At 47.1% G+C, this 13,472-nt stretch overlaps 1 protein-coding gene across 3 annotated transcripts in view; it reads left to right on the top strand.

Annotated features, from left to right (window-relative positions):
- Nucleotides 1-13,472, top strand: part of ADGRD1 (adhesion G protein-coupled receptor D1) — a 442,408-nt gene that overhangs the window by 24,354 nt on the left and 404,582 nt on the right. For 2 of the 3 annotated variants that reach the window (XM_060250080.1, XM_060250079.1), the window contains exons 4-6: nt 1,381-1,476; nt 2,932-3,054; nt 12,143-12,319. In XM_060250080.1, the coding sequence (XP_060106063.1) occupies nt 1,381-1,476; nt 2,932-3,054; nt 12,143-12,319 (396 nt within the window). The remainder of the gene's footprint in view (nt 1-1,380; nt 1,477-2,931; nt 3,055-12,142; nt 12,320-13,472) is intronic. The other variant, XM_060250081.1, reaches the window with a different exon arrangement.

The raw sequence follows: 13,472 nt of genomic DNA, 5'->3' as shown, positions 1-13,472 counted from the left end.
GGACTGGATGGGCCATTGGCCTGATCCAACATGGCTTCTCTTATGTTCTTATGAGACACAGAGTGTTGGACTGGATGGGCCATTGGCCTGATCCAACATGGCTTCTCTTATGTTCTTATGAGACCCAGAGTGTTGGACTGGATGGGCCATTGGCCTAATCCAACATGGCTCCTCTTATGTTCTTGTGTGACACAGAGTGTTGGACTGGATGGGCCGTTGGCCTGATCCAATATGGCTTCTCTTATGTTCTTATGAGACCCAGAGTGCTGGACTGGATGGGCCATTGGCCTGATCCAACATGGCTTCTCTTATGTTCTTAAGTGACACAGAGTGTTGGACTGGATGGGCCATTGGCCTGATCCAACACGGCTTCTCTTATGTTCTTCTGTGACACAGAGTGTTGGACTGGAGGGGCCATTGGCCTGATCCAACATGGCTTCTCTTATGTTCTTCTGTGACCCAGAGTGTTGGATTGGATGGGCCATTGGCCTGATCCAACATGGCTTCTCTTATGTTCTTAAGTGACACAGAGTGTTGGACTGGATGGGCCATTGGCCTGATCCAACACGGCTTCTCTTATGTTCTTCTGTGACCCAGAGTGGAGTTGTTCTGCTATTGAAGAAAAAGGCTTACCTTGAAGGGAACCATTTTATCCAATCCCTTATATTAAAATTTAGCTCAGGAACAGACACAGAAAGAACTCTCAAGATTTCGCACTGACCTTGCTCCGCAGCAGGCTTCTGTTTCTCTCCAGAGCAAGCGTAGCGATTTCGCACCAGCTGCTCTGCACCGCCGTTTTTCATCGCGGCAACCCCTGATTTGACGTGGCAACGTAAACCTGAGAAAACGCCTTGTGCGAAATCGCTCGCTCTGGAGAAAAATGGAAGCCTGTCGCGGAGCAAGGTTAGTGTGAAATCAGTGTCATTCCCCCCCCCCCCCCATTTGGTCTCTTGTGTTGTGTTGCATAGGAGCAGCAGCCGTCAAACTTCGGATCGCTACGAAGTTCCTGGTCTGCTGCCCCAACTGCCCATTAATTAGCATCTGTGATTAGGAACCGGGTCATTCTGCCGCTCCCTGGAGGCTTTTGATAACAGGGCAACTGGCAGCATAAATAATGAATGCATTAAAGCACACGGTGCATTTTTGATGCTGTTCTGTCTGAGGTTAAATGGCACCTGAATGTCGGCTTCCTTTGTCAATTTGGTGGCGTAGAGGAGAGAGACGTGGGGGAGGGCCGATCCTGCTTCCAAGAGAGTCACTTAGTACCACTTGAAGGATCCCCCTGCCCCTGTTGAGAGACACGGACTGGCAGATTCATATTCATCTTGCGTTTTATTCATCGTGTTGCTTTTTTTTTTTTGTCTTTGTCGTTCCACCCAGCTCTAAGAGTCCACAACTTCACTGTGCTTCCTTCCCATAACTCTACTTTTGTATATACCAATGATTCTGCCTACTCTAACTTCTCTGCAACTGTAGGTGAGACTTCCGTATATGTTTCTTCCACATTTGCCGTGTGTTGGCCTTTCTGATGTTAGGTTTGGAACTGGAGGTTCGTTGGCAGCTGAAAGTTGGACTGAAGTGTATTAAGAAAACTTTAAAGATAATTGCTTACACGCATTGAATAATATGCATTGTTTTACAAAAAACAACTTGGAAACAAATTGCACAGGAGTTGCCATGTTATCCAGGTTAATTAAAAGGAGATCCAAGTAGACCTGGGGCAGACATCGCTTAACCATGGTTAGTGCCAGGGCTTTTTTTGTAGCAGGAACTCCTTTGCATATTAGGCCACATCCCCCTGATGTAGTCAGTCCTCCAAGAGCTTACAGTAGACCCTGGAATAAGAGCCCGGTAAGCTCTTGGAGGATTGGCTACATCAGGGGGATGCGGCCTAATATGCAAAGGAGTTCCTGCTACAAAAAAAAGCCCTGGTTACTGCTAATCGTAGCATGGCCCTGGAGGGTAGCCATGTTGGTCTGAGAGCAACAGAACAAAGCTTGAGTCCAGTGGCACCTTTAAAGAGAAGTGTGCCTGCACACAAAAGCTTGTGCCCAGAATTAAACTTAGTTGGTCTTAAAGGTGCCACTGGACTCCAACTTTGTTCCGTGGCATGGTCCTTTAACCCTGATTAAGACCCCAAAATATGCTGCCTTTTGAGGACTACTATAGGTAGATACTAGCCCTTTACAGATTGCCTGAATAGATAGAATGATTGTGCTTGGGAGGTGGGTCAGACAGAAGGTCACAGTGGCGAGTTTTCCACACAGGGCTTTTTTTGTAGAAAAAGCCCAGCAGGAACTCATTTGTAATTAGGCCACAACCCCTGATTCCAAGCCAGCCAGAACTGCATTCCTGCTCACAAAAAGCCCTGCTTGCACCATATCGATCGCTCTCTTGCTGCTTTCCCCAGTTTTTGGATGGCGTGGAGACAGCCCTAGATGTATGTGCTGGCTTCTCTTTAAGAACAAGCAAAGATTTAACAGGGATCTAAGTGTGGTTACCCATCTCCAAATTGGGACTGGAGAATTGCGATTGATCTCTAGACGACAGAAATAAGTCCCCTTGGAGAAAATGGCTGCTTGGAAGGGCCGGTTCTAGGACATCACATCTCTGCTGAGCTGCCTCCCTTCTCCGCTCTCTGCCGTCCCCAGATCTCCAGGGATTTCCCAACCCTTTATTGACAGCTTTAGGGGGCAGTGTATCCATCGCCCCTACTCTGACTACAGTCCTAGAGGGGTTGTTGCTAGAGAAAAGGGGACAGTTACCACGGGTTTCATGGAAATAGAGACAGAAGAAAGTGGGAGATGGGTGAGATGCCGTAAGTCAAATGCTTGAGCCATGTCTCCAGGACGTTGTGGATTGTGAATAGATGATTAAGAAAGAAGAACGAAAAACAAAAACTTGCCTCTCTCTTATGTTTCATTTCTTCAGATATAGTCGAAGGAATGGTGAACAAGGGAATTTGCATCCCTGATCCGACAGGAGTGATGTTTCTCCTCTTTGGAAGCTACCAAAACTCTTGCATTATTAACCCAGAACTTTGTGAACCTGAAGGTTAGTATGAAGCCGCTGTCAGTATTTGGATTGTCTGCTTATTGTTTTCCACACTAAAAGAGAGAGAAGATGATACAGCTCCTCTCAGCAGCCTTAAGGCACCGGCATAAACTCATCTTAGGGAAGTTAGCGTTATATGAAAAAGTCACAAAATAATTTGAAACCCCTTCCCATTAAAAAAAAAAAATCAAACGATGTGCATTATCTGTTATCTGAATGAATTGCGCATATTTGCAGAGATTAGCTTCCCTGGAGGAAACGGCAGTTTTGGTGGGTGGGATCACATACCCTCCTCTGCCGTCCCTAGACTGCATCCCCAAATCTCCAAGAATTTCCCAACCCAGAGATGGCAGCCCTCCCATGCCACCTCTACCCATTGCTTCAAAGGATGAAGAGGGAAGGACACAAAGAAGCTTCTTTTTAGGTTTTATACCCTTCCTTCTTCCTTCCCCATTTTCGTTCCCCATTTTGCTGTGTTGAAGCCATTATATCATTATGTCCATCTACTCTTTGCAAAAGCCCTTAGAAGTATTTCAAGCCGCGGTAAGCCGTTTTGTAAGCCCGCTGGTGCCCCTGCTGAATTTTAACCTTCACTCAAAGGGAGAGGGAAAGCATGTTTTCATGCATCATGTCATAGAGAGAAAGACAGAGGCTATAGTGTAATGCAGCCTCTCTCTTCAGCTTTTAAAGTGATGCTCCAGCTCTGCCTGAGCGAGTGCGCTTCATAATCATGCAACTCTTCGTGCTGGATGGCATCGTTTTCATTTGGCGCCTCAGACATCATTATGGAGACGGGTTTGTCTGTAAAAATATATATTTCCTGAAGCATTTGATTATTTTAAACATCCCACTTTTCTGGCACCCAGCTTGCAGTAACGGAGAAAAACAAGCAGTAATGTACAGTCAATAAAAACCGGAATGAAGTAACTACAAAATGGTTATGGGCTTGTCAGAACAGTCACTCTAGGGTGAAAATTACACAGACTGGTAAAACAAAACAGGGGTAGTTTTAGAATCCTTTCCAATGTAAGCAATAAGAAACAATCTGTTATTTTCAGGGCGAAGAGGTGCCACAGGCTTGGAGTAGGGTAGCCAGCCTCCAGGTGGAGCTCGGAATTCCCGGACTTATAACCAGGGCTTTTTTTTTTTGAGCAGGAATGCTGGCTCGGTATCAGAGGGTGTGGCCTAATATGCAAACAGGTTCCTGCTGGACTTTTTCCATAAAAAAGTCCTGTGCAGAACGATGACGACTCAGGGGGCATGGCCTAATATGCAAATGAGTGCCTGCTGGGCTTTTTCTACCAAATTCCAGGGGTGCTCTGGAATTTGAGAAAAAACCTCTACGGTAAGATGACTTCTACCATAGAGTTTTTGCCCAAATACCTGAGCGTTCTCACATCCTTGGGAATGATGACATGTCTGTCACTTTATGAATTTATAAGGGGAAAAATCTCTCATTGAAAGCCTGGGCAAAACGATGCATTTTGGCCTGGTGTCTAAAAAAATGTCAGGTAGGTATCAAAGGGGAGGGTGTTCCAGAGGCAAGGTGCTACCACAGAAAACATCCTGTCTCTAACTGCCACCCACCAGCAGTGTTCCCTCTATGCTGAGTTAATGTGAGCTAGCTCACAGTGTTTTAGCCTCCAGCTCGCACATTTTTGCCTTAACTCAGGAAACATGGCTCCAGAGCAAACTAATTTATGCATTAGCTCACAACTTTAATGCCAGTAGCTCACAGAGTAGAATTTTTGCTCACAAGACTCCACAGCTTAGAGAGAGCATTGCCCACCAGCCTTCTGAAGGTAGGGGCATGGAAAGCAGGGCTTGAGAGGCCAGTCTGAGAGATGTGGGAATCCTCTCCAAGACAGAAAGAAATTATTTCTGACACAGGAAGAAATTATTTCTAATATCAAATGGCAGGTGATGTGACTCTGCGATCAGTTCTCGGTGGACATATGATTTACCTGCAAAAAAGCAGTTGGGAAGGGAGATCAACATGGCTTGCAGTCCACAAGGTCTAGAAGGAGGCTTTTAAACTGTTCCCCCTCTGCTGTTTCCCCAATGGAACATTGTCCCCAAGAAAGCAGCTTTTTTAAAAGCAGAGGTTCTACCACTGAGCTACAGCCCCTCCTCTTTTTTAAAAAGCTGCTTCCTTGGGGAAGTGTGCTATTGCTAAAAACTACCATTAAAAAAAGAGAGAGAAGGCCAATTTCCACACTCCCCACAGCTATTCTGCTCCAGAAATCCATCCTACACTTGATGCTGGGGATCCCTGGCCAGGGCCTCTGATGTGTAATTTACCTGCAAAGCCGATTCAGGTGACCTGACATGGATTAGGGCCATGGCATTTTGGAAGAAGATGCCGAGAAACAGGCCTTTCACACCACCTCCTAGCCGATCCTTTTAACTGAGGATGCCGGGGATTGAACCTGGGACCTTCTGCCACTGAGCTACAGCATGACCAAAGAGATACACAGAGACTTGTCAACCAAACAACAATCCAGTATTCCTGTTCAAAGCATAAAAGGCTAAAATAAGATTAAGAATCACAATATAACCTATGCAGAATAATTTTTGACAATTTCAGCCAAGAATCTGGCAACAGCTCTTGTGATATCGGTTATGTTGTCATTTAGTAGGAAGCAGCAATCAATCCTATTTTCTTGATTATAAGATGGTAAGGAAAGACTATCTAACAGAACCTTCCGCAGATTAGTATACAGTTGGCAGTTCAATAAAATATGCTGGATGGAATCAGGCGAGCTTGACTTGCATAGAAAATGGGTGATTCTACATTCACGTCGGTCCGGGGCGGGCTTCCGTTTTGGGGCAGAGCAAGCTGGCGATTTTGCACCCGTTGCTCCGTGCCAGCATTTTGTGCGGGGCAAACTCACAATTTGCCCCACCGCAGTGTAAATCTGTTTTTTCAGGTTTCCACTGCGGCGGAGCAAATCGTGGGTTTGCCCCGCACAAAATGCCGGCGCGGAGCAACGGGTACAAAATTGCCAGCTTGCTCTGCCCCAAAATGGAAGCCCTCCCCAGACCAATGTGAGTGTGGAATCACCCAATGTCTCTCGCTATAAGGGACTTGAAGAAATCTCCCATAGAGAACATTGGAGGGAAATGCATTCATCCTAGCCAGCATAAAAGCTCTCCAACGTTGTGGGTTATCAAGTTCAGATAAACATTTGGCCATTTTCCTGGCCATCTGATCAAGTCCAAGTGAGGCAGGAGAGCAAGTATAAAATTGGACAGAATATATGTCTTGGGTCTAAGAGTCTGTTTTATATACAGTCAGTGAGTTGGTGTTTATGAAGAACAATTGTTCCCCGCCCCCCAGCTCCCTAAGATGGTTCTCTGTGTCTTGATCCAGTCAGACCCGAGGAGATTCTCCATTCTCTGAAGCTAGCACATTTCTTTTTGTGCACAGTTTCTTATGTATATATTTTGCTTCTTCCCCACACCATCAGGGAAATAAAACTTGCCCGTTTGCAGCATTAGTTCTACAACGGTGATGATAATCTAAGCCTGGAAATAATTTTGTTTTTACTATTGTCTTTCGCTGGGCTTGCAAACAAAAACATTAAGCTTGCAAAACACTGAAATGTGCAGTGGATAAGAATGGTAAAGAAATGGTGGGGAGGGAGAGAACAGTGTTCAGGGGACCGGGCTTGTTATTCCTGCGTTCTAAGTCACAGCAGCTGCCTGGTTTTCTAAGGTGACCACTGCGTCAAGCAGCACTCAAGGAAGACCTGAAGTCCCTGGTCTGCCTTTTTGCTAACCCTCATTCATCTCATTACTGCTTCCAAACACTGGTTCAGAACATAAGAACATGAGAGAAGCCATTTTGGATCAGGCCAATGGCCCATCCTGTCCAACACTCTGTGTCACACAATGTCCAAAAACCCCAGGTGCCATCAGGAGATCCATCAGTGGGGCCAGGACACTAGAAGCCCTCCCATTGTTGCCCCTCCCTAAGCACGAAGAATACAGAGCATCATTGCCCCAGACAGAGAGTTCCATATATACCCTGTGGCCAGTAGCCGCTGATGGACCTCTGCTCCATATGTTGATCCAATCCCCTCTTGAAGCGGTCTATGCATGTAGCCACCGCCGCCTCCTGTGGCAGAGAATTCCCTGTGTTGATCACCCTTTGGGTGAAGAAAGACTTCCTTTTATCCATTCTAACCTGACTGCTCAGCAATTTCATTGAGTGCCCACGAGTTCTCGTATTGTGAGAAAGGGAGAGAGACTGTTTAATTGGATGACCCTTGCTGTTGACTGTATTTAATGTCCACTACGTCATTGCACTGAGAAAGGCAGATGTAAATAAATAAACCAAATAAAAATCAGCCATAGAGCTGTTACAGGTTCAGAGGGTAGCTGTGTTGGTATTCATTCGAGCAGCTAGAGGTGTCATGAGGCTAAATAGTGGGGACAATAGCCTTTATGCTGAGTTCTTTTGAGGAATATCTATCATCTATCTATCTATCTATCTATCTATCTATCTATCTATCTATCTATCTATCTATCTATCTATCTATCTATCCATCCATCCATCCTCTATCCATCCATCCTCTATCCATCCATCCTCTATCCATCCTCCATCTATCCATCCATCTATCATCCATCCATCTATCATCCATCTATCTATCAAAGATTTCAGGTTTTCACGGCTGGTAACATCATTAGGGTTTGTAGACTCTTTCGGGATCAAGTGCCGTGTTCTACTGGAGAAAGTGTTCTACTGGAGAAAACTTTCTCCAGTAGAACACGGCACTTGATCCCGAAAGAGTCTACAAACCCTAATCATCTATCTATCTATCATCCATCCATCCATCTATCATCCATCCATCCATCCATCCATCCATCCATCTTGGTAGGCTTATATTCCGCCCTTTCTCGTAAATGGGCTTAGGGCGGATCACAACATACAATGACAACAATAAAAACCTACAGTTCAGAGTTAAAACAATACATTAAAATCAAACAAGTAAAAACAATAAAACAATAAAGTGCACCACAGGCAGGAAGGGCACATCATACAGGTAAGCAGTTATAGGCCTACATTAAATGATGGTAGTAATAGCAGGCTGGCACAGTAGGACACAATGTTGCCACAAGGGAGGCCAACTGATGGAGTAATAGCTGAAACAGGACGCCCGCTACCTTAGCCATAAGCCTGGAAGTATAGCTCCATCTTGCAGGTCCTACGAACTGGCAGTAGCTCAGGTATGGCCCAGAACTCCATGGGGAGTTGATTCCACCAGGCAGGGGCCAGGGCTGAAAAGGCCCTGGCCCTGGTCAAAGCAAGTCAGATGTCCTTTGGGCCAGGGGTTGGTCAGGAGATGTTGAGTAGCTGATCACAACGACCTCTGGGGAGTATATGGGGAAAGGCAGTCCCTCGGGTATGTTGGTCCCAGACCGTGTCAGGCTTTAAACGTCAGTACCAGAACCTTGAAGCGGATCTGGTACTCAATAGGTAGCCAGTGCAACTGGTGCAGCGCTGGTTGAATAAAAATATCCCACCCTTCTTCCAAGGAGCTGAGGGCAGCAAACATAGGCCTCTCTTATCCTCATGTTCTTCTTTGTTGTTCCAGTAACTGTGGTGCAGGGATTAGAACCCAGGTTTCACCCACCAGAGTTCGACACAGTGGCCCCTACTAGACTACACAAAGTACATGAATAGGGATAGATAATTCTGCCAAATCTTAGTGGAGTTAGCATTGAGTGTGAATGAAATTTGTTGAGTAAGAACACTTCATCTCCCACGGTGGAATTGGTCATGATAGAACGGTGGCCACTCAAAACACATTCAGCACCATTTCTTGCCTGGAACGGCTGGCAGTTGCATTTTAACAAACACGTAAAGAAATCTGGACTGATTCCCCACTATCCTTGTGACGTTCCTCTTCTCAGCGGAGCTTCCGTCGGATTTCACGCTATCTTCCCCGGGGCTGCAACTAGCTTCGCCTTTTTTGCGCGGCAAACAGAAACTGGTTTTTAGAGGATCTTGTTTGCTGCCTGAAAAAAGGCGGAGTGAGTGGCAGCCCCGGGGCAGATGGTGTGAAATCTGACGGAAGCCCCGCAGAGAAGAGGAGTGTGAGAGCAGCAGAAGGCTAGTGGGAGATCGGTCCCAGTTGTATACTGTGTAATACAGGATGTTTGACTAGAAAATGGACCTTTGGTCTGATCCAGCACAACTGCTCTTGCGTTCTTAACGGGGAAACGCGTGTGGTTATGGAGCGGACTGGAATTAATGCGTCTGAATCCTCTATTCATGCATTTCCTGGCCTGTGCTCAAAAGCGTCAAAAGTCATCTCTCGAGAGATAGCGATAGCCAGAGAACGCGGACTGTCTCTGATAAACATGGTTCCGCCGGAAGGCGAGGAAAGCCACTGATGTACATTGGCAATAGCCGTGATCCAAGAAAGACTCCTTCATGCACAGCGTCAGCTCTTCAAAGGTTTGCCCATCTGTGTAGTCTGTAAACAAGAGGGGGGGGGGAATCAAGGGGAGAATCTAGCCATCCGGGGCTGTGGTTGGGCAGAGGCCAGAGGATTTCAAAGTGCTCTCATTTCCAAGTGCAACAGTCTGCTTTCCCTCACCAGCTATAACACCGAGCTCAGCAAGCCTAAAATAATAGCAAACTATGCTGGGGAAAAACCACGCCTTTCCCTTTGGCAGAAAGGACTGTTTCAGGGTGAGATAAAGATCAGTCAACATATGCATATCACTGTGTTGCCTGAAGTCAAGGGCTCCCCACAGGGGTTGCGGGCCTCCAGAAAGGGCCCGGCGATCTCCTAGCATTACAACAGATCACTACAGAGATCAGTTCCCTTTGGGGTTGCCAATCCCCAGGTGGGGGCAGGGGATCCCCGGGGTTGGAGGCCCTCCCCCTCTCCAGGGTCATCAAAAAGTGTGGGGGGGGGGAAATGTGTGCTGGGCACTCCATTATTCCCTATGGAGATCGATTCCCATAGGGTATAATGGAGAATTGATCTGCGGGTATCTGGGGCTCTGTGGGGGGGGGCTTTTTTTTGAGGTAGAGCCACCAAATCTGCAGTATAGCATCCAACGACTCTCCTTAAAACAACCTCCAAGTTTCAAAAAGATTGGATCAGGGGGTCCAATTCTATCAGCCCCAAAAGAAGGTGCCCTTATCCTTAATTTTTTTCAGAGGGAGGGCATTTAAAAGGCACGCAGTCCCTTTAAATGCGATGGCCAGAACTCCCTTTGGAGTTCAATTATGCCTGTCACAACCTTCCTGGCTCCACCCTCAATATCTCCTGGCTCCACCCCAAAGCCCCCAGATGTTTCTTGCATTGGGCCTGGCAACCCTAGTTCCCTTGAAGAAAATGACTGCTTTTAAGGGTGGCATTAAGGGCGGCCCCGTGGCGCAGAGTGGTAAAGCAGCAGTGCTGCAGTACTGTGATCTGAACTCTCTGCTCACAACCTGAGTTCGATCCCAGTGAAAGCTGGTTCAGGTAGCCGGCCCAAGGTTGACTCAGCCTCCCATCCTTCCGAGGTCAGTAAAATGAGTACCCAGCTTGCTGGGGGGAAAGTGTAAAAGACTAGGGAAGGCAATGGCAAACCACCCTGTAAAAAGTCTGCCGTGAAAACGTTGTGAAAGCAATGTCACCCCGGAGTCGGAAACGACTGGTGTTTGCACAGGGGACCTTTCCTTTCCTTTCCCTTAAACCCTGCAGAGGTCCCACCACCCCTCCCCAGGCTCCACCCTTAAAATTTTTAGGAATTTCTCTTGCCAGAATTGGTGATTCTACTCCCCACCCCCCATTAGGAGAAATCCTGGGGAAGGGAACCCCAGAGCTCAGCTAATCCGATCATCCGTGCAGGGCTTTTTTGCTACACCAAATTTATCTGCAAGATGTTCACAGGGAAATAGAATTAAGAACTCTGTAAACAAATCAGGCTGGTTTTGTTTCTGTAAATCACATCTTTCTCTCTCTCAACAACGCGGCTTCCCAGATCAGCTTAGGCAAACAAGGATGGAAAGTCTTACATCTGTGCAGGGATGATAGGAGATGGGCTGTGGGATTCCTTTCCGTGTGCCTCCTCTTGAAACGGATGGGGTGCCCTTGCCTCAGTCAGAGCACCGTGGTATAGGGTTGCCACGTCTGTGTTGGAAAATAACTGGAGACTTCGGGGTGGATCTGGGAGATGGTGGAGTTTGAGGAGGGGAGGGGCCTCAGCATGATATAGTGCCATGGGGTCCACTCTTCAAAGCAGCCATTTTCTCCAGGGGAGCTGATCTCTGCCAGCTGGAGATGAGTTGTAAAAGTGGGGGATTTCCAGGCCCCACCTGGAGGCTGGCAACCAGGGCTTTTTTTGGAACAGGAATGCTCAGGAACGCATTTCTTGCTGGCTTGGTGTCAGGGTGTGTGGCCTAATATGCAAATGAGTTCATCTGGCTTTTTTTGTAGAAAAAGCCCTGTGCAAAACAATGGTGGCATCAGGGGGTGTGGCCTAAGATGCAAAATGAGTTCCTGCTGGGCTTTTTCTATCAAAAAAACTCTGCTGACTGACAACCCTACTAATCTTCTTTTAAAGCTGTCTATGCCTGTGGCCATGACTACATCCTTTGGCAGTGAGTTGCAAGTTCAGCAAGCAGAATGTCGTGTTTTATTGGTTCACAAGGAGGTCATGCTCCTGATATTTACGGCAGGTCGGACCAGTTCAGGAACTTCTTGCTGCCAGCTGTTGCATGCCCTTTCTGTGTCACCTTCTGAAACTTTAGTGCCCACAAAAACTGCCTGTTGAAATATTATAGTGGATCTGAAAAGTTTTTTTTTAAAAAAAATCCGCTTTCCAAAGTTATTTAACGTACTTTGTATGCGGTTGTTTTTTTTTCTGCTGCTTTGTTGTTTTATCTACTGCCGCTTTTAATAGTTTATAATACAAGGTACTTTGTGAGGTGCTTTGGTTCAGAAAGAAAGTAAAATAAATGGAAGAGAGTCTTACACTTGTGGCTGCAGCAATCGGATATGTTGCTGAAGGTCTGAAGAGTTTAAATTCCAGGTCCATCTTCTAATCGACCTTTTCCCTCTCACCGCATTTCTTCTGTTAGGTGTAACATTCTCTTTTTTCTGGAAGACAAAGACACAGCAACCCAATTCTCCCCCAGCGTATGGCGATCAGGTGCTTTCCAACGGGTTCAAGATCTCCTTCAGTGAAGGCAAAGGATCTGTGGAACTGTATAACCATCAGCATTCGTGGAAATGGGAGGCAAGTTTCATCCCGTCAGGTAAATTTGGGTTTTTCAGAACGGTTGGTTTCTTGGAAATGAGCACAGATAATGGAAGCAGAAAGCTTATTTGTTACTTGATTGAGAAGGAATGTTTGATTAAGAAGTCTTAATCAGTTGTATGTATTTTAGCTACACCTGAGCGTCAGAGACTAAGGTTGCCAGACATGTGTTGGGAAATACCTGGAGATGTTGGGGGTGGACACGGGAGAGGGTGGAATTTGAGGAGGAGAGGGGCCTCAGTGTGGTACAGTGCCATAGAGTCCACCCTCCAAGGCAGCCATTTTCTCTAGGGGAACTGATCTTTGCCAGCTGGAGATCAGTTGTCAAAGTGGGAGATCTTCAGGTAGGGCTGCCAAGCCCCCAGTCCAGGCGGGGAATCCCCTGCCCAGGAGGTTCCCAACTTGCCGGCCCAAAGTGGCCCAACTCGCCGGCCCAACCTCCCCCTATATCGTTGACGTGATGACGTCACCCGGAAGTGACGTCATCAGAATGGTGGCATCCGTGCAGGGCTGCTCTAGGCATTTCCAGGAAAACTCTATGGTTTTCTCAGACGCTCTAGCCATTTGGGAGGGAAAACTCTATGGTGCAATAGGTACCATGGAGTTTTCACTTCCCAAATGGCTAGAGCGTCCAGGAAAACCATAGAGTTTCATGGAGACACATAGAGTGGCCCCGCGCAGAGCACCGCCATTTTGTTGACGTCACGTTGCGCAAAAGTCCCCCGCTCCAGGAAGCCGGGAACTTGGCAACCCTATCTCTAGGCCCCACCTGGAGGCTGGTGACCATTAGGTCGCACCCCAAGAAGAGCCTCATATAGGGTGGTGGTGGGGAGATTCTTTCCCCCCATCCCCCTCTCTCCTGCTAATTGCCTCTCTCATGGATTCTTGGGATTTGTCTGACCTGTCTTCCTTGACCTTCCCTCAGCCAGCCTAATAAATAAAAGATTCTTCTGGGATGGGCTGATGCCAGACTCCTCCAATGCCCTCTCTTCAAGGATAGGCCCATGATGAGTGGAGGGAATCCGGGCCAATCCCCTCCCTGCCTGTGCCCTCCCCTCTCCTGCTCCACCCTCCCCCTGAGGTTTTAAGAGGCTGCTCTGGAGTGAACAGCAGTATCTGTTGACAGTGCTGCTCTGGCTTAAGCCTGAACG

This window comes from Heteronotia binoei, chromosome 11 (genome assembly GCF_032191835.1).
Source record: "Heteronotia binoei isolate CCM8104 ecotype False Entrance Well chromosome 11, APGP_CSIRO_Hbin_v1, whole genome shotgun sequence".
Lineage (NCBI taxonomy): Eukaryota > Metazoa > Chordata > Lepidosauria > Squamata > Gekkonidae > Heteronotia > Heteronotia binoei.
Note: the sequence above shows the minus strand (reverse complement) of the source record. Positions and strands in the feature narration are given on the sequence as shown.